Source organism: Ictidomys tridecemlineatus, chromosome 11, assembly GCF_052094955.1.
Source record: "Ictidomys tridecemlineatus isolate mIctTri1 chromosome 11, mIctTri1.hap1, whole genome shotgun sequence".
Classification (NCBI taxonomy): Eukaryota; Metazoa; Chordata; class Mammalia; order Rodentia; family Sciuridae; genus Ictidomys; species Ictidomys tridecemlineatus.
The window spans coordinates 7,963,194-7,983,722 of record NC_135487.1 but is presented as its reverse complement, the minus strand read 5'-3'; the positions used below and the strand labels follow the sequence as shown (position 1 = coordinate 7,983,722).

The following is a 20,529-nucleotide window of genomic DNA, read 5'->3' as shown; positions in this document are numbered from 1 at the left end:
TTCCCATAAAACACTCCAAATCATTTCTATATGTGAGGCCACCTGTGAAGATGGCAAGTTCAAAGCCAGCCTCAGCTACTGAGTGAGGCTGTAACTCAGAGACACCATGTCTCTAAAATATAAAATAGGGCTGGGGATGTGGTGACTTGGTTAAGCATACAGGGTTCAATCCCCAACACCAAAACAAACAAACAAACGAAACCATCAGGTTCTGAAGTCATACTGCCAAAACGCACAGCCCATGCCTACCATTCACCATCAGCATGACTGCAGACAGGTCGAGTCACTTAATCTCTCTAAGCCTTTGTCTCTTCATCCGTAAAATGGGAGATAGAAAATAAGACCTGACAAGGATGTCATGAAGATGAAAAGCTGAAATAAAGTGCCACCACATCTGGCAAACAGGAATTGTTTCAGGATAACTTTGAAAATAGTGATGAAGACGTCTCACTCTGTCAAATGGCTAAGAGCCACTTGGCTGTCACCTCTAGGAATACGAGGCACTGTAGGTCTTTGGTCTACTGAATGAAAGGCAGAGCTCCTCAGCTGGCCCTTCCTCTCTCAAGTCTGACACTGACCTGATCCTTGAGGCTCGTCATACTCTGCCTCCCTCGACAGCTCCTGAGAGCCCCTCACTTACCCAAAATACCTTCCACAACATGCTGGACAACTCAAACACCAAAATGAGGCCCTAACTCCAACGGCTGGTTCTTACATTCTAGAAAAGTACCAATAGCTGGACGATTCATGTCTTTTCAAATTTTTGTCTACAGTGTTTCTGCTGTTATCAAATTCACACTAATATTCTTTAAAGGGGTCTTTTTTTATATTTTAGAATTAAATAGTGACTTGAAAGGATGGTGCCTGGGTGGTGGCTTACAAGGACGCAGGAGTTGGTCTATTTATGCAATTATCACTCAGCAGCAACTAACTTGAACTAGGAGAAAAACACCTAGTTGGGCATGGTGACACACACCTATAATCCCAGTGACTCTAGGAGGCTAAGGAAGTAATCCCAGTGACTCTGGGAGGCTAAGGAAGGAGGATAGCAATGAAGGGCAGCCTGGGCCACTTAGCACAACCCTGTCTCAAAATAAAAAATAAAAAGGGCTGGGAATATGTATCAGTGGTAGAGCACCCCTGGCTTCAATCACCAGTACCACAAAAAAAAAGATTTTTTTTAGTTAAAAATGTGTGTGGTGGGGAGGAAAATGCCTTAATAGATAATCCACACACACTAATTAATTAATTAATTAATTAATTAAAATGTGTGTGTTGTGGGGAAGAAAATGTCCTAATAGATAATCTCAAATCTCTTTATTTACATTGTATCTTGCTAATTTAGCCCTACTGTAGAAGCCACCCAATGCTAAATCTATACCTAAGATGCTTACATTTCTAAAGCATTAGGCAGCAGTTTTCTCCTCTTTTACCTGGACTACTGGAACCGTGGCGGACAGACGGTGTGGCTTGCTGCCCTCGATGCTTGGTGGGGACACTGGGCACACACTCATTCTTCAGGCTGCCTAGGACCATTTCAGCAGGAGGCATTGTGAACAGCCCCTGGGAATGGGACCCCCTGGGGTCCTCAGTGCTGGTCGTCTTCCTCGTGCTGTGTCTGGGAGTGCCCATTGGGGAGGCAGGGGAGGCTACAGGCACTGACTCCTAAAAGGAACAAAATAAAACTGGAAGATAGAAGTGGCTGGGGCGGGGGTGGGGGCGGGGGTGGGGCTGAGACCTTCCCTACTCAGGCCCTCTGATCTTCAAAGCTCTGTGGTGCTGGTCTTCCCTCAACCTAACAGATCCTGTCAACTGGAGAGCATCGGGGTCATGACACTTCCTGCCAAAGATAAGTATCTGCAGAGATGTTGCAGATAATTCAATACTTGCTGAAAACTACCCCAATATTGCAAGAAGATACCATCTTTTAGCTTAAGAGCAAATGTCAAGATGTGAAATGCTTCAGGAGGTTTAACCTAGGTTAAATTCAACAAAAGTGGGGATGGGGCTGGGGCTCAGGGGTAGTACACTTGCCTGGCACTGGGTTCGATTCTCAGCACAGCATATAAATAAATAAAATAAAGGTCTATCAACAGCTAAAAAAAAATTTTTAAAAACAGAAAACTCATTAAAAAGAAAAATTCAAAAGTAAATCTCTTGGCAAAACGATATATTGTTGCTGGGTGGGGGAGCAGTTATTGCCATAAGAAAATGTATCTAATGGCAATGTGACTCCAGTGGAATTAGGCAATGGCAATGTGTCTCTACTTTCTAGAACTCTCCCCACATGGGTTTGCATTTCTCATCTACGTAACTATGGAAATGAAAACAAAATGGAAAACAAGAAAGGTTAGCCATCCCTCTTATGTTTCCACTCAAGCGCATAAAAACTAAGACGTCCAATACAGAACAAAACAGATTCTGTAGTTGTATTGAAAAAAGTATACTCTTACAGACTTAGAGCTTTTAGTTAACTGCTAATAGGGAAAATTCTCTCTCACCAGAATTAGTCGATAAATGGCTTTTAAACTTCCAGGGCTTCTTCACCCCAGCCTCAGAACTGTATCCATGTGGCTCCTGCATCATCAGACTGTTCCCAGCTAGCCACTGTCACATGCAGATTGGGAGGACAGGAAGAATGGTCTTTCTTCTAGTACTACCTAAGATGTTTACCATCTTAGCCTCTCAGCTTTGGAAAAGGAGAGGAAAATACTGTGTTCTCTCACAGTTATCTTAAGTAGTAATTACAAGTAAAAGAAACCATTTCTTACTTCCTACATTTTTTTTTTTTTTACAAAGCAGATTACTAGGTAAGTGCTGTTATTTAAGTACTTTAACATTAAAACCTTCCTTCTTGCTTAGTTTATTTAAACTCTGGAGCATATTTGTTGCTCTTTCATTTGATTGCTCTCTATGTCTTCTCTACAGTTGGTTTAAATAAATCAGTGGCTTGAGGAGATTAACTCAAAGCTTTTGAAAGACTCTGACTTGGATATTATGGTTTAAACACAAGCCATGGTTGAGAAAAATGAAAGGCAAGCATATGTAAAAAAATTCAAACCCATACTCATTAAGACATGGATTTATATAAAACAATTCCAAACACACACTGAGGGCAAATAACCTCTCTGTAAGGTTTGATGTCAGGAGTATTTCCTGTTCTTTAACCACTGAAATGCATATTAAACAAAGCTCACATGCAAGTACATTAAAGGGCAGTGTAAATGCACAGTGACCTTTGGTGAAGAAGGTAACTATTCACTTCACATGGACCCTGATCAATTAAATTTGAGTGTATATGTAAAGAGGTAAATTTCTCAAACAAGTTTATCTGACTACAAATACTTAAACAAATGACACTCCACGCAGCCCTTATGGAATTCTACAGAACAATCACTGGTATGTAACGATAGCTTTTCTAGGTTTAAAGATAAGGAAGTACTTCACACATCTTAGCAAAAGGAATTCAATTTAATGGGCCTTAAGAAGGATTTCTCTATATAGCAGGTAGTAGGTAAATAATTTATTTAAAAAAAAAAGTTATAAGCAGATCCAGGCATGGGTGGTACACACTTACAATCCCTGTATCTCAGGAGGCTGAGGCAGGAGGATTGCAAATTTGAGGCCAAACTCAGCAACTTAGCAAGACCCTGTCTCAAAACAAAAAATAAAAAGGGCTGAGGGGCTGGGGTTGTGGCTCAGTGGCAGAACACTTGCCTTGTACTTTTGAGGCACTGGGTTCAATCCTCAGCACCACATTAAAATAAACAAAATGAAGATATATTTTGTCTGTGTATAACTAAAAAAAGAGGTGGGGGGGGCTGAGGATATAGTTCAAGGGTAGAGTGCCCCTGGGTTCAATCTCCACTACGCCCAAAAAAGAAAAAAAAAAGGTAATAAGCAAGCTTTCCCAAGAAATAAAATATTTTGTTTTACAAGGTTAGTTTTTTCATTTGCTTTAAGTATATGAATGTGAATTGACTGCTGAACCCCATAAGGTTTTTCAAAATAACAAGGAGACAGACAAACATTATACCTTGAAGAAAAAGCGATCCTTGTACGCACTGCCACTTAAAATCAAATCCTCAAAAACAAATACAGGGAAATATTTTCATTAAAATGCTACAAATTATGTGCTATTATTTGGCTTAACAAAGCAGAAACCCTTCTACAGGTATGTCTTGAAATATTTTGGCAATTCTTCTTCCAAGGCTAACTTCAGAGTACCCTTGTGAGCCCACACACAGATGTATCTGGTATAGGAAAATACTCCATTACCCATTTTTTTCCTCTCTTGGAGATAATGGAATTGAATCCAGGTCCTCACACTTGCTAAGCAAGCACTCTACCACTGAGCTTCATCCCTATTCCTAGCCTTTTTAGGAAGGTTAGCAAAACAAACAGTATTACCAAACTTGCTCATCCATTCTGACTATAATTGAGCTCTTCCCAAAAAAGTCTGGCTTCAAAATAAAAATTTATCACAAACAAGTATATTCCAAAGAACTTCTTACTATGCAACCTGAACTCTCCATTACATTCCCCAGACATCTAGGGAAGGGAAAGGTATATAAAGTTATCACCTACGGCCAATGATGTAATCAATCATACCCACACAATGGAACCTCTGTGAAAAACCCTAGATGATGGGGTTCAGACAGCTATCAGATTAGTGAACCTGACACCGTGGTTCCAGGGCAGTACATACACTCCAACACACAAGGACACAAGTGCCTGTGCTCAAGGCCCCATAGGCCTGGTCTCTACACCTACTCATCTGGCTGCTCATCTGTAGCCTTTCTCTTTTATAATAAGCCAGTGAATGTACTTCCCCTGAGCTCTACAAGCCATTATAGCAAATTACTAAACATGAGGAAGGAGGGCAGGAGCCCCTAATTTGTTGCTGGTTGATGAGAAGTAATGGAGAGCTGAACTTGTGCCTGGAGTCTGAAGTGGGAGGAGTGAGCTCCCAAACCTGCCGGCCTATGCTAACTCAGGATAATCAGTGCCATATCTGAACTGGAGGACATCTGGTGGGTATTTGGAGCACCGGAAAATGGTTGGTATAGGGAAAACCCCATGCCACTGGTGTCAGAAGTGTTGTAAATAGAGGAAACAGGGGGTTGCTTTTAATATCTAAACAGCTTAGCAATGATTGATATATAACAAGCATTCAACAAATATATGACAGGGATGGTGGCACACACCTGTAATCTCAGCAACTCATGAGACTGGGGCAGGACGATTATAAGTTTGAGATCAGGCTCAGCAATTTAGCAAAATTCTGTCTCAAAAAAATTTTTAATGTACTGAGGCTATAACTCAGAGGTAAAGCGGTCCTGGGTTCAATCTGCAGTAAAAATACACACACGCACACACACACACACACACCAGCTGTTTATTGCTGTTTTTGTCAGTCTTACGATCTTATCATCAAATCTTAGGTACATTTTCTCAAAGGCTCTCTCTCTCCATTTTATTAACTATTAGACCAAAAACAGGCATAACTAGCTGGGAATTTCATTAAGTGCTTTTCTGGCACACTAAAAGGAGTTTGTACTGAATGGGCAGAGACTGAAAAGCTTCTCTGGAAGCCTGCAAGGAATGATGAAAACACACCAAGAACGACCTTTCTATCTCCAAAAATACCACTTGGTCTCCTCAAATGCAGAAATGGGTGAAGGGCACTAATTAGAAAGTCTCCAAAGTCTTCTCAACTGTGATTTACTAAGTGTTTCCACGGGTATTGTTTATCCTCTTTGTGTCCTCATTTCCCCAAATGTAAAATGAAAATGACAGCAATCCCCATCCTGATTACCTCCAAGAATATTTTAAGAAATAAGTAATTGGGGCTGGGGTCGTGGCTCGGAGGTAGAGCGCTCACCTAGCATGAGAGAGACACTGGGTTCGATCCTCAGCACCACATAAAAATAAAATAAAGATATTATGTCCACCTATAACTAAAAAATAAATTTAAAACATAAAGAAATAAGTAATTGCCAGCCAGGTGCAGTGGCAGAAGCCAGTAATCCCACAGACTCAGGAGGCTGAGATAGGAGGGTTGCAAATTCGAGGGCAGCCTCTGCAACTAAATGAGACCCTGTCTCAAAATAAAATAAAAAGAGCTAAGGATGTGGCTCAGTGGTAAAGTGCCCTGGGTTCAACCCAATACCAAAAGAAAAAAAAAAAAAAGTAACTGCCAAAGTAATTTAAACCTACAATGCAAGATACTATATAAGATTTTTATCATTAAGACATTTTTAAAAGGTTTCATGGGCCAAATCACATGCTCTGAAAAAAGTCACACGGTATAAAGCATTATCACAGAAGGAATGTTTTCCTATAAAGAAAGTACTACACAAAGATGGAGGCTTGGTTCCCTTGGTGTGTTTGCTAAAACAAGTTACTACATGCAGTTAGTAAGGGTTATAACTTGTACTACTTTAATTTAAAAGGTTTACTGAAATGTCAAGAAATGTTCTATAAGACACATATCCTACAAAACTAGGAACTTGTTGAGCTGAAAAGGAAACGGATATTAACTGCTGACCTTATCTTGTAAGGAAAAGGTCCCAGGAAAACCAGCAAAGAGAAACTTGTTCTTGACTTTCAACTTCCCCAAATTTGCTACAATCAGTTTATTTGATCTGGAACTTTCTGGGATGAGAAGAACAGGAGCACCAGCCTCAATATCCAGAAGAATCCGAGAACAGCGCTGGGCTTGATCTCTCACCTGAAAAAGGAAGAAAAATTACTTCAAGGCTCAATTAATACCCTAATTGTATAATCAAATGACCTCAGTTTCTTCAAAGTGTCACGCATTTATAAAACAATTAAAGACCCCACAGAGCATGTTAAGTTAGAAGTCAGTATCAAGCCAGGCACAGTGGTGTGTGCCTATAATCTCAGCAGCTTGGAAGACAAGGCAGGAGGGTCATAAGTTCAAGATCAGCCTCAGCAAATTAGTAGTAAGGCCCTGTTTCAAAAGAAAAAATAAAAAGGGCTAGGGATGTGGCTGAGTGATTAAGTGCTCCTGAGTTCAATCCCTGGTACCAAAAATCCCCAAATATCTTGAAATTAAACTACACACTTCTAAATAATATATACACCAAACAAGAAACTACAAGGGAAATTGAAAAATATTTTCACCAAAATGCAAAGAAGATATAACATTAAAGTTCACAGCATATAAACATACACTTAAAAAGAAAAGTAAAACTTGCCCCTATGGATAACCTAACCATCCGTGTAGAAAATCCTCTAGAATTTAAAGGAATTAGAAGTAACAAGGGAGTTTATCAGGATGATTGCAGAATGAAAGATCAATAGGTCAATATACCAAAGCCAGTAATATTTCTTATACTTTCAACAAACAAATTAATCATTGAAATTTTCATTATTATAAACAAGCATCATTTATAATAACATGAAAAATTGGGAATATCTAGGGATAAATTTAAAAGAAAAAGTGTAAGACTGGTGCACCCCAAACTACAAAACACTACTGCTAAGAGAAATACCACACTCAAGGATCCAGACTCAGTATTAAGACGTCGATTCTCTGCAAAATGATCTGTAGATTCAATGTGATCCCAGCCAAAATTGTAGCAGACTTGAGCTGATGGGGTGATCTAAAATTCATATAGCAATGCAAAGGACCTGGAATAGCTAGAAGAATTTGAAGCCACTTTCCCATAACATGCAATTCACAGTCACCACATGACTGAGCAATTCCTTTCCCAGTTTTTTCACTCAAGAGAAATGAAATCGTGCATCCATACAGACTTGGACATGAATGCTCCTAGCAGTATTATTTTTAATAACCCCAAATTGAAAACTACGCAAATGATCATCAGGTGGGCAAATGGATAGACAGACTGCATTGTATTCCAACAATGGAATACTACTCAGCAATGAGAAGAGATGGACGGCTGGTGCCTGCACCCACAAGGATGGGTCTCAAAAGCATTCTGCCAAGTGAAGGAAGCCACACACAAACGACTATGTCCTGCATGATTTCATTTATACAGAATTCTTTTAAAAAGGCAAAATTATTGTGAAAGATCAGGGCTGCCAGGGTGCAGGGGTTAGGGCACAGGGGCATGAGGAAACTTTTTAAGGGAATAGAAATGTTATAAATCTTGGCTGTGCTTGTAGCTACAAGACTGCAAACAACTTAAAAACTAATTTAACTGTACACTTTAGATTGGTTAAGTTTATTGTATATAAATTATACCACAATAAAATTGACAAAAGTATAAGCTCAAAAGCATTCAAAGTGTTTGCTATTTAATGATTTGGAAATAGTTCTTCATGTGTTATACTGACCAGTGGAAAAATGTATATTAAAAAGTAACTAAAATGTATACTTAAAAAAAGTAGAGGGCACAGGTTGTGTGTGGCTCAGCAGTTGAGCACTTGCCTGGTATATGCGAGGCACTAGGTTCAATCCTCAGCACGACATAAAAACAAATAAATAAAATAAAGGGATTGTGTCCAACTACAACTAAAAAAATAATTTAAAAAAAATAAATAAAGCTGGGTGTGGTGTCACACACCTGTAATCCCCTTGGCTTGGGAGGCTGAGGCAGGAAGATCACAGGTTCAAAGCCAGCCTCAGCACCTTAGTGAGAACCTGTTTTAAAATAAGAAATAAAAAGGGCTGGGGATATGACTCAGCAGTTAAACATCCCTGGGTTCAATCCCCAGGACCAAAAACAAATAATAATAATAAGACAGATACCAAAACTGAAATTACCATAATCTCCCTCCTCCAGAGATAAATGCTGCTGCCATTTTGGCAGGTTCGCATAGGAATCAAAGGTGTGAACTCATATGCTGACTACCTGACACTGAATCCCCACTATGGCCATTTTTTATAATTTTAGTTGTAGATGGACACAATCCCTTTATTTTATTCATTTATGTGGTGCTGAGAATTGAACTCAATGCCCCATGCATGGGAAGCATGTACTCTACCACTAAGCCACAATCCCAGCCCACTCTGGCCATTTATTAATTGGTTATTGATCTTAGTTAAGTTGGTAAGATCTCCTTGCCTCAGGTTCCTTGTCTGCAAAATGGGAATAATAAGCCTACCTGAAAGAGCTGTTGATTAAATGAGACAACACCCTAACTCAGCAGTAGATACATAGTAGCTATTATTATATACCATATCCTTTCAGTCAATTTTTCCAAGCATACAACAATATTTTTTAAGTTCAATATATTAACTTATAGATTTAAAAACAATAAACTGGATATTCCTTTACATTCTGGATGGCTCTTAATTTTTGAACATGACTTCATAGTTACATGTTAATGCAAAAATACAACCATGCCACGCACACTCAAGCAGCTGGAGAGGTTGAGGCAGGAGGATTACAAGTTCAAGGTCAGTCTCAGCAATTTAGTGAGACCCTCAACCACTTAGTAAGACCCTATCTCACTATTTAAAAAATAAAAAGAACTGGGGTATTTTTATTTAAAAAATAAAAAGTGGTAAATTACCCCCAAACAATTGATACCCCCCAAACCACACTGAACTATAAACTCACACAATCAGAGTTATAATGCTTCCTCACTTTAAAAGTGGCAGTAACTGCCTATACTACCTCGTCAGGTGACATTATTTTTTGTTCTTAATCTCTTCCCTCTCAAATATACTGTGAGGGCAATGACCTTGTCTTCCTTATTTCTACTACATTCCTGGTACTCCCAGACTGCATGACACATCATTCCTGAATAACTGAATAAACAAACAAGATTATTGTAAGGATCAAACAAGATAATCCACAAAAGCACTTTAAACTCCAAAGTTTTATTCATATAAATAATTATCACCAAGAGCACAGCACACTTATTTTCGCTATCTCCATCCTCCTCCTACAACTGAGTAAACAGAAGAACAAGAAGAAAAACACCTCCCAGTCTCATCACACAGCTTGTAGGGGTGCAAAACTCAGACTTTTTGTCCCAAGTTCTCTAAACTGCAACATCACTTCTTAGCTCCATCAAAAATCTGTACTCCCTGTTGCTCAATGAATAAAGAAGTTTAATAAATACAAGAGAGAGAAAACAGAAGACAAAAGAAATCTGTATCATACTTCTGGGATGAACTATAAAGAAAATAGCTTCTATTTGGTCAAATCAAGTACAATAGATATTCTTATCATTTCATCAAAATTAAAAAGAAATATAAAGCCCCATTGAGCCATTATTTATAGACATTAGAAAATGCAGGAATAAAAAATCCAGCTATTAGGGGCAGGGTAGCTCAGTGAAGAGCAAGCCCAAGGCCTGAGTTCAATCCCAGGACCAAAAAGAAAAGAAGTTGCTATAAATCAAATACACCTGCCACCAATTCAATATTAGGAGAAAGGAATTTAAAGTTCAAACAAAATAGCTTCTTAATCTTATCAGCAAATGAAAGTAGGTCTTTAGCTCTTTCTGTGAAACTCAGTAATTCAAACAGCTAGGATTAAAGATTCTTGAGAAGATCAGCTTTTCCTGAAAGCCCACATACTTAACAATGGTCTAAATAGAAGACATTCCTTGGCCTTCTGCTTGTCTTACATAATTTGAAAGATAAATATAAAAGACTTATCTTCAAATTCTGCCTACCCCAGGAAGTTAAGCCCAATTACTCAGTGACGCACAAGTGACTCACTTCCTCACCCAAAGGATTTATCACAATAAGATTTACTACTGTTTAAACCACACATACAAAATAATTGTTTTAAATGTACATAATTCTACCATAAAATCTAACAGATCTGTACTGAAAGTTGCAAAAATATCCATCACTTTGATCAAATAATACCATTTGTACAAATTAATCCTATGAAAGTAATCCAAAAGAAAAAAAAATTTGCAAAGATAATCATGAATCATTATTCATAAGAATGAGAAAGTGGAAGCAATTTAAGTATTAAAATTAGGGAAATGGTTAAATACACAGATGACAATGAACATGAAGACAAGACAAAAAAAGATTATTAAAAAAGGCTAACTGAACTCCAAAAGAGTATGCACAAAATCAACACACTTTATGCACTTTGCTGTATGCTATTGTAAGGGTCAAAATAAAAAGTCTGATGATACAAGTATCAGAATATAAATTAAAAAGAATTCTCATACATTGCTGATGGAAAAGAAAATAACTGAAACAGCCAATTAAGAAAACAATCTGGGGCTGGGGTTGTGGCTCAGTGGTGGAGTGCTTATTGCCTCACATGTGTGAGTCACTGGGTTCAATTCTCAGCATCTCATATAAATAAATGAATAAAATAAAGGTCTATTAACAACTACAAAAATATATTAAAAAGAAAAAAGAAAAGAATCTGGCATTATCTTGTTAAAAAAAAAAAAAAAAAAACACACATACCACCCCTGTTGCCAGTAATGCACTCCCAGCTATCTGGGAGAAACTCTGAGATCCGTCTGTGGGTCAGGAGACCCAGCTCACAGCAGCACACACTGTGTACAACCCAAACGTTCAAAAGGAAAACCAATGGTTCCTTTGTTTTACACACTGTGAAAGGCAGCAGAATGAAATGCAATCATCTGTCATGAACGAAACTCATTCATATACCAAATGAAAAAAAAATCGAGTCACGGAACTTAAAGTAATGTTTAATACCATTTTTATAGCACACAAAACAAAAGATATTGTTTACGAGCTTTTTCAATAGACTCAGAGTGATTACGGGAGTTGAAATGGAGAAGGAACCGACGTGTGTAGCAGTCTTTTTTTTTTTTTTTTAAAGAGAGAGAGAGAGAGAGAGAGAATTTTTTTTTAATATTTATTTTTTAGTTCTCGACGGACACAACATCTTTGTTGGTATGTAGTGCTGAGGATCGAACCCGGGCCGCACGCATGCCAGGCGAAGGCGCTACCGCTTTAGCCACATCCCCAGCCCTGTAGCAGTCTTACCAGAGTTTGAATTTGTAGTTTCATAGAAATTTATTTTATCATCATACTCTGTAACTCATATCCACGCTGTTATATGTGTCAAATAACTAAATTTTTTAAAAAGTTCTGAAAGGGGGAAAAAGATTATATATTTCATGATTTTTAAAAATATTTAATTTTTAGTTGGATTTGGACACAATACCTTAATTTTAATTATTTATTTTTATGTGGTGCTGAAGATCAAACCCAGAGTCTCACCGGTGCTAGGTGAGGACTCTACTGCTGAGCCACAACCCCAGCCCCATATTTCACAATTTTAACCATAGGAAGAAAAGAAAAATTGATTAAAATATAGCCATGGCACCTGATGAGGTGGCACACACCCATAATCCAGTGACTAGGGAGGCTGAGGCACAGGGATCTCAAGTTCAAGACCAGCCTGGTGGTCATCTTGGCAAGAGGGTCTCAAAAAATAAAAAGGGCTGGGGATGTAGCTCAGTGGGAGAATATCCCTGGGTTTATTCCCCAACAATGCAAAAATTAAACATTACTGTTTTTTGTGGCTCCCAAACTATACAGGACACCACAGGAGGCTGAAGTACACTCATGGGGCAGTGCATTTTAAGTTTTGAGGGAAAATTTGGTCAGATGCTACAGAAACCACTAGCTTGAGGTAAATCACATACAATGTTAGGTCATTCTACATTCCTTTCAAAGAGTTCTCATCTTTACAAAACTGGGTCTTTAGCAGCTACTCTGACAAAAAAAAAAAAAAAACAAGTACCATGAGAAAATAAATGCAGAACAAAAATAAGGGTTGTGGCATTCAGCTTGAGAAGCTGTATAATAAACACCTAAGAGGCAAACACATTCTACCAGTGTGTAACTGTGGTTGTTCGAGAATGAGATAAAAATACTATTCTTTCAGTCTGGGTTGCAGCTACCATGTGCAAGATCCTATGTTACCAACCCCCAGTACCAAAAAATAAATAAATAAATATTTATGTATATGTGTGTGTGTGCATGCACATATATATATATATATACACACACATGTGTGTACATATTCAATTATTTCAATTTATATATGATTATTTTCTCAAATAGCAACTAAGTTAGGACATATGTATTTAAGTTGCTTAGACTTAATGACTTTGTAAATGGAAATACTATTAGATATTTGTTTTGGCCTAAGATAAACCATGAAAAATGACGAAGTCTCCAGGCATAGTGGCTCACGCTTATAATCCCAGTGGCTTGAGAGGCTGAGGCAGGAGGATCCAAGTTCAAAGCCAGCCTCAGCAATAGTGAGGTCCTAGCAATTCAGTGAGGCCCTATCTCTAAATAAACATACAAAATAGGGCTGAGGATGTGGCTCAGTAGTTGAGTGCCCCTGAGTTCAATGCCCGATACTAAAAAAAAAGAAAAAAATGACCAAGTCATTAAAGGTACCATAAACTGAAAAAAAAGAAAAACCTACCACTTTCCAAGAGAAGTGTCCCCACTGAAGTCCTAAAAGGCTAGAAGTCTTAAGTATTATTTGTAAATTTCCTTTATTGTTTTTACAGCAAAGTGAAGCTAAACTTTAAAAGCAATTAAAGTATGATATAATGAAGGAGGACTAAGTCTCTCAGGTTACAGCAAGATTTCTGCAGGTAACATGTTACTCAGTATGTATACATTACACTTTTTTTTTTTTTTTTTTTTGCGAAATTTTCCAGATTTATCTATGGCTTAAAAGTTCTATTAATGAGTCAAACTGAAATGCAGCCACCTACCGTCTGGCCCTCCACCGCAGCGCGCTGGCGCCCTAAGACATCCTGCAGCTGCGTGAAGTGCTGAATAAAGGCCAGCACCTCGGCCTGGAAGCGCTGTGTGTGCACATACTGCACAGAGGCCATCTGCAGGCTCACACGAACGTCATGCTCTCTCCGCAGCAGAGGGTCAGGCTGCCCGTATCTAGGAACAAGGACCAAACAGTGACTCAGCTAGCATCTCTGTAAAACTGGGCTCACCTAAGGGCTTTCCTAGAAAACAGCTTTAATTATTAAAATGGAAAATTGCAAAAATGAGTCCCTTTCTAAGCTTCTGCGATATGCTGAGGACATTTAAATTAAAGTCTGGGGTGACACCTGGGGCTGTAAGTAGTGGACAGCTGCAGGTGCTGAACTCAGTCTTGACTCTAGAACTCAACCCAACGCTGCAGCCCTGACCTTTCACCCATGCCTCCAAAGAAATAGGAGCATTCCAGCTGTCACCACTGCTTGCAAAGACTGCGACAATGCAGACCCCAAAGATAAGAAAAAGGCCAGGAAATAAGCCAGTGTTTCTGGGAAAAATACCCCCTGGAAGCAGAAAGAAGTCTTCTTTTACGTGAGTGAAATGCAGCCACATTGTGGGTGGAGATATCCCAACTCAAAGACACACCAAAAAAACTTACAACTGTTTTGCATTTAGTGGAGCATGAAGCCTAAAAAGAAATTATCATTCAGAACACAGTCAATGGGGTAAGGAATTCACATTTGCTAAGGATCCATTTTGTGCCAAACAGAGAATTAAGATTTGTACATTGGGCTATCTCGTTTATTAAAGAATTATGTCAGTGTGGTATATAATATAAATAATTTATTCTAAAATCTAAAATTCTAAAAGCTAAACTGGGGTTGGGGGTTGTATGTGGTTCTGCAGATTGAACCTAGAAGAGCTGTAATACTGAGCCACATCCCAGCCCTTTCTATTTATTATTTTGAGACAGGGTCTTGCTAAGTTACTTAGGGCCTCGCCTCACTAAGTAGTTGAGGCTGGTCTTGAACTTGTGATCATCCTGCCTCAGTCTCTCCTGTCTCCAAGATTACAAGTATGCACCATCACACCTAACTGGCAAAACCTAAATTCTAAAAAATATAAATTCTCAGTTTAGTGTTATAATGCTTTACTGAATGAATAATAACCCTGAGAATGAAAGAAGAGGTCCTCAGACTTTTTTATTTTTTCCCCAGTTCTGGTCATCAAACCCAGGGCCTGGAGTGTACTGGGCAAGCATCCTATCATAGACACCTTTTAGAACTATAACTCTCAAACTGGTTGAACACAACCATGTTAAAAAGGAAAAACAAAAGACTGATCACCACTCTACACCAATAAAATTAGAATACTTAGGGGAAGAATTGAACATTAATTTTCTAACAACTCTTTAAAAGGCTGAAAATTGCCATTTGAAAATCTGTCTTCTGAGAAACCCATCCTTTATAGACATAGTTGACTTCTAAAGATGACCTCTAAAGTCTAAAAGAGAATTAAATATAAACAACTATGTCTATAAACAAAAAGTACACGCTATGTGTCAGTATTCATCATCAACAACACTCTCAGACTGAAGTCATTCCAGAACTCTTAGAGCTACATGGAACCTTAGAGATGAGCTAACTCAGTGCCCTGGTGATTTATATAGAAAAACTGACGCATGAGACAAAGTGACCAGCTGCGGGTACACAAGTGGCAGCAACCCAGCACCAGAATCATCCCAACCACACCACGGAGCTCATGAGGAGCCACTACAACACTGGCTTCAACGAAAATGGATATAAATCAGGACTTCTCATAGCCCGATCTGCCTAGTTTTACCAAAGAAGGTAAAATTTTCTTAATCTTTTCTTCATTGTTTAGCCAACAAGAATTTTAAACAGCAAGTGATCACAACAAACCCTGGAGAGAGAAAGGACGGGTGTTTACTTGAAAGCCTGGAAGATGAGGGCTTCCTCCCCACTCGTGGTGAACCGCTCCCTGTAGAGCTCGCCGTGGGAGGTGAGGTCGCTCAGAGACAGACTCCCGATGCTTCCCTGTAAGGCCAGGTCTCCCTCTAGGGATGTTAAAATGAGAAAATGTTGTCACATGCCATCTTGCTGCACATCTTCAATATGTTTGGGACAAAAACTAATGGACATGTTTTAATCAAACTAAGCACAGAAGCCAATTTTCAATATCCCAAAACACCCTCCAAAACGTTATGCAATCTTTCAGAGTCCCCATGCCAAAGGCCAAAGGGAACTGAAAGGATACAGCAACACCACACAGCGACGTGGAGAAAGAAAGCAAATGCATATACAATTCAAAAGCAAAACATTAACAAATGCCGCCAGAAACATATTCTGAGATTAGACCACTTGTTAAAATTACTGACACATCAAAAGGTCTATAAATCATACTGTGAATGAAAGAAAAAAGGAAGTGTCAGATATGTATTGGCTATTCAAGCAACATTCAGCAGGTTTTAGGGCGATTTAATAAAAGAACAAAATTAATGAGGTCACAGACATTGGTGACCCAGATGTGAAGCTAATCAGATGTGACATGAGTGAATAAGCCCCAGGAGGGTGGGATTCACACAAGTGGCTGGAATGTGACCCTGAAATGATCCTCCTTAACACTGTGCAAGAATGTTCTGAGCTGTTGCTGCCATAAAACAAAACTCACCATCACAATCACGATATCATTACCACCCACTCCAGCGACCAAGGTGGACACACCCAGCATGCCAGCTCAGTTTCCAATGAAACCAAAGGCACATATTTTTGTTATATTTATTTTTATAAATACATTTATATATTTTATTTTTATGTATATTTTATTCAGAACTCTTCTAGGAAGGTTTTCTAAAATAATCTACACCATGCTGGAAACCTCAGTTTCAGTTCTTTCCTTCCCCAAATGACATTCTTACTTTTAGCATTGTCAACATTTGAGCTTTGTGGTCTTTAGTACTGAATTACATGTTCTTTATAGAAGAAATATTATTTTAATTCACAGTTTATAAATCCTCACCATTTAGAACGTGATATAGTTCATCATTTGTGTTCAAGGAAGACTCTCACCTCACAAAATCCCAAACAAAGAATGCTGGCTTTACTACAATATCCTCCTGCATACAGAAGTTCCTGAATGCTAACAAGGAAACAAACTCTACACACTGTGATTTGAGAAGTCCACTAAGAAGGATTGGGTAGGACTTTCAGAAAAGTGAGGAGGAGAATGACAATTACGTCAATCACTAAGCCAGAACAAGAAGAGGTTTGCAATTAAACCACACAATGAACTGTTATTAAGTTGCCATAAGTCCAAAAATATTGTGTGTATGCCATTTTCATAACTGACTTATTAATCCTCTTTACATTCTAAGAAGTAAAGTGATTTTAAAATAAACCAACAAAATTGAAAATAAAAAAAAAAAAACAAGCACAAAAAGAGGCCCTCTCAGTAGTACTTATTTAAGACTATAAACAAATGAACATATCCCCTGGTTTCCCAGAGACAGCCCTTTTATATGTTTGTTTTCCAAGTCCAATTATTAATAATACCCCCATTTTACCCTCAAAAATATCCCAACCTAAACAAGAAAATTACACAGTCACCCTAGAAATTGTTAAAAACAGGTAGATGCCAAGGCCCATTCCCAACCTATAGAATCAGATTCTTGGGATGGAGATTGGGAAAGGGAGAAAGAGGAAATTATGCCAAACTCCTGCATTTCATTTTTGTTTTTTTGGGGGGGTGCTGGGGATTGAACTCAGGGGCACTCAACCACTGAGCCACATTTCCAGACGTATTTTGTATTTTATTTAGAGACAGGGTCTCACTGAGTTGCTTAGCACCTGTTTTTGTTGAAGCTGGCTCTAAACTCGCAATCCTCCTGCCTTAGACTCCAGAGCCACTGGGATTACAGGCGTGCGCCCCCATGCCCAGCAGACACCTGCATTTTTAACAAGCTATCTAGATGACTCTGATACAAAAGCTACCAAAAGGTATGGCCAGGCTAAGTCTCACAATCAAACTGCTGATCCACACCTCACTTAGCATGTGCACACAATCTGATTTGTGTTGGGATATTCAAACACTTACCAAACGTTGCAAGTTTGATTTTCCCCACTTACCAATCATTTCCAGATGTGCTACTAATTTGGACACATTGGCTTTAGCGAGCTCACTGGTGGTTTTATTCAGCACAAGAGAAAGTGAATGAACCTAGAAACATACGAGATAAAGCAAGGCAAATGTTACTGGCAGGAAAGGGGGTCTTTCAGGGAAATGGCAGAACAGAATCAAAGAAGATTCAGAAAGGCTTGGGAAATATGAAGGTAAAGCTTTTCATGGTGCCAATTTCCCTTCTGCTTTGTTAACCCTGTCACATGATGGTCTGATGATAAAGCCAACCAGAAAGGAACTCAAACAGTGGTCGGGACTCCAGGTTCTGGTGTTGTTTCTGAGCTTGCCTCATCTATTCAGCTAGTGAAATGTTGCACATTATAAAACTACTTTTCCCATTTTGATATTCATTATTAATATTATGCAATTCGGTAATAACTCAAACAGATCCATGAAGTGGTCTCATCTAAGATATTTATCAGGGCAAAATGAAAATGATTTAGAATCCTGCCTAATGCCTTTGAATGTATTTTTATGGAAGACTGACCAATCAGGACTCACCTAGGAACCACAAAGACTCTGCTTTCCTAGGGAAAACAAACTGAAGAAAAGCAAAATCCTCTGTCTTTAGAAACGCATTATTTGTAACAAGTTCTGTAATGTAATACTGTAATTATAACTACTAAAAAAAACTAAGGGGCTAGGATTTATTGAGTCAGGTTCTCAACCATCTCTGTGCTCAGAGGCATTGAGTGGAGAGAAGGAATGAGAGGAGGAGACAGAGCCCATCATTCAGCTATCACTCCCTCCCACTCAGCTTCCGGATGGCAGAGACCATGCTTGGTCAGCCTTGTAAGAACAATACCTACCACAAAGTAGGTGCTCAGTAAACATCTGGTGAAAGAATGAGTGGGAGGAAAAAAAAGATAAGAAAAGAAGGAAAATAGGAGTAGGGGAAGAAGGAAAAATAGTTACAGGTGGAGGCAGAGAAAAATGGAGCAGATTATCACAGCTGGGCAATGCCTGTCCGTGGGTATGCTCCAGTTCCACACAATATGATTTTTGACAGAGACTACAGAAGGATTCCAAGGCATCGAGATGAGACCATCACAGAGGGGTAAAATAAGAAAATCCCTAATTATTTAATCATCAAAGGAACACATAAACTGGTCTAAAAATGCTCTGAATGGAGGAGCCTGGCCATCGCCACCTGTACCCACTGGTGGCATAAATCTTATGTGTCTAAAAGAGACGCCGTGTGGCTGTGGGCCTCCTGCCTGATGTAACAGCAGGCACCAGGCGCCACTCAAAGGGTTCTCCCCAGGGAGCCAAAACTGACTCTCCAGCACTAACTTCCATTTCTAAATATGGGGGATAAACAAAGTCAACCGGCAAAACTAGCAAACAGACAAACCTAGGATGCTGGAAGCCATGAGGCACTAGCCCAGATTCTCTAGCAAGTCAAGGGAGGGGCATAAGAAGGCAGTGGGAGGCTGGTTTACCTTAAGTAAAAGAGCTCTGTGTTCGGGAATGGGGGGTTGTTTTTTCGCTGTTTTTTAGTTTTGTTTTCATTTTTGAGACAAGTCTTGCTAAGTTATCAGGTTGGCTTCAAACACCCTCCTCCCACCTCAGCTTCCTGAGCTGGGACTATCGGCTCACTCCATCATACTTGGCTTACATAAAAAAATTTAAGAAACAATGATAGAAAATATAACATGTGAACCTTCTTGGATCCTGATTCAAAAAATTCCTATGTCATTTTATTGAACTATCCTCATTTGCAGCTGAAAAAACTTTGGCTCAGAAAGGCACAGCTTTCCACAGAATTACAGACCAAAAGGAAAGCATGGCACTTCCTAAACCATTCACTCCTCTCCAGTTCACCAACACAAGGCATTTTTGAAACATCAGGGAACTCTGAGCATGGACTGGGAGGAGTTACATAATACAAGGTATTTTTGGTAATTTAGTTCAATATGACAATGAATACTGAAGTATGTTGAGGTAAAATGGCATACTATTTGGAATTTGCTTTAAAATCCTTCAATGAAGAAGAAAAAGAACAAAGTATTCATTGAACTACTGGGCATATGGTGGTTCGTTATACTATTTTCTCTGAGATATACTTGCCATTTTTCACAATAAAAATGTTTTCCAAAAATTCTTATTTTCAAAAAGTACATTGTTAAGGGACATTTATCTAGTCCTGTTTTCTTGCAGGAACAGCCATAACAATCTCGGCAGAGCCTCCTGGGAGGAGTCCCCCACCCGGCCCCAGCCCCACACCATTCACCACTGACACCACAGGCATCACAAGAAGGAAGGGACAGGGCAAACATGAAGTTCCAACAGAAGAAAAGGCTCCACCCTTTCCATTCATCTTGACAAATAAGCCAAGGCCCGGGGCCTCAGTAATGAACAAGCCGGGCAAAAGCTTCCCATCCCTGTGCGCTCCACACACACAGCAGACAGGCTAAAATTCAAATGTAGTCTATTTTAAAGTTTCAGAAAAATATCTGAGTACCAGCAGGTGCAGTGACGCAAGCCTGTAATCTCAGCAGCTCAGGAGGCTGAGGTAGGAGGATCTCAAGTCCAAAGCTAGCCTCAGCAATTTAGCAAGGCCCTCAGCAATTCAGTGAGACCCTGTCTCTAAATAAAACAGAAAAAAGGACTAGGGATGTGGCTCAGTGGTTAAG

General features: G+C 39.1%; 1 protein-coding gene across 8 annotated transcripts in view; it reads right to left on the bottom strand.

The window, feature by feature from the left end:
* Vps13d (vacuolar protein sorting 13 homolog D) overlaps window positions 1–20,529 on the bottom strand; it is a 242,682-nt gene that overhangs the window by 173,061 nt on the left and 49,092 nt on the right. For all 8 annotated transcript variants that reach the window (XM_078025311.1, XM_078025312.1, XM_078025306.1 and 5 more), the window contains 5 exons: window positions 17,842–17,932; window positions 15,647–15,773; window positions 13,693–13,873; window positions 6,551–6,733; window positions 1,434–1,665 (listed from right to left, as the gene is read on the bottom strand). In XM_078025311.1, coding sequence (XP_077881437.1) covers window positions 1,434–1,665; window positions 6,551–6,733; window positions 13,693–13,873; window positions 15,647–15,773; window positions 17,842–17,932 — 814 coding nt within the window. The remainder of the gene's footprint in view (window positions 1–1,433; window positions 1,666–6,550; window positions 6,734–13,692; window positions 13,874–15,646; window positions 15,774–17,841; window positions 17,933–20,529) is intronic.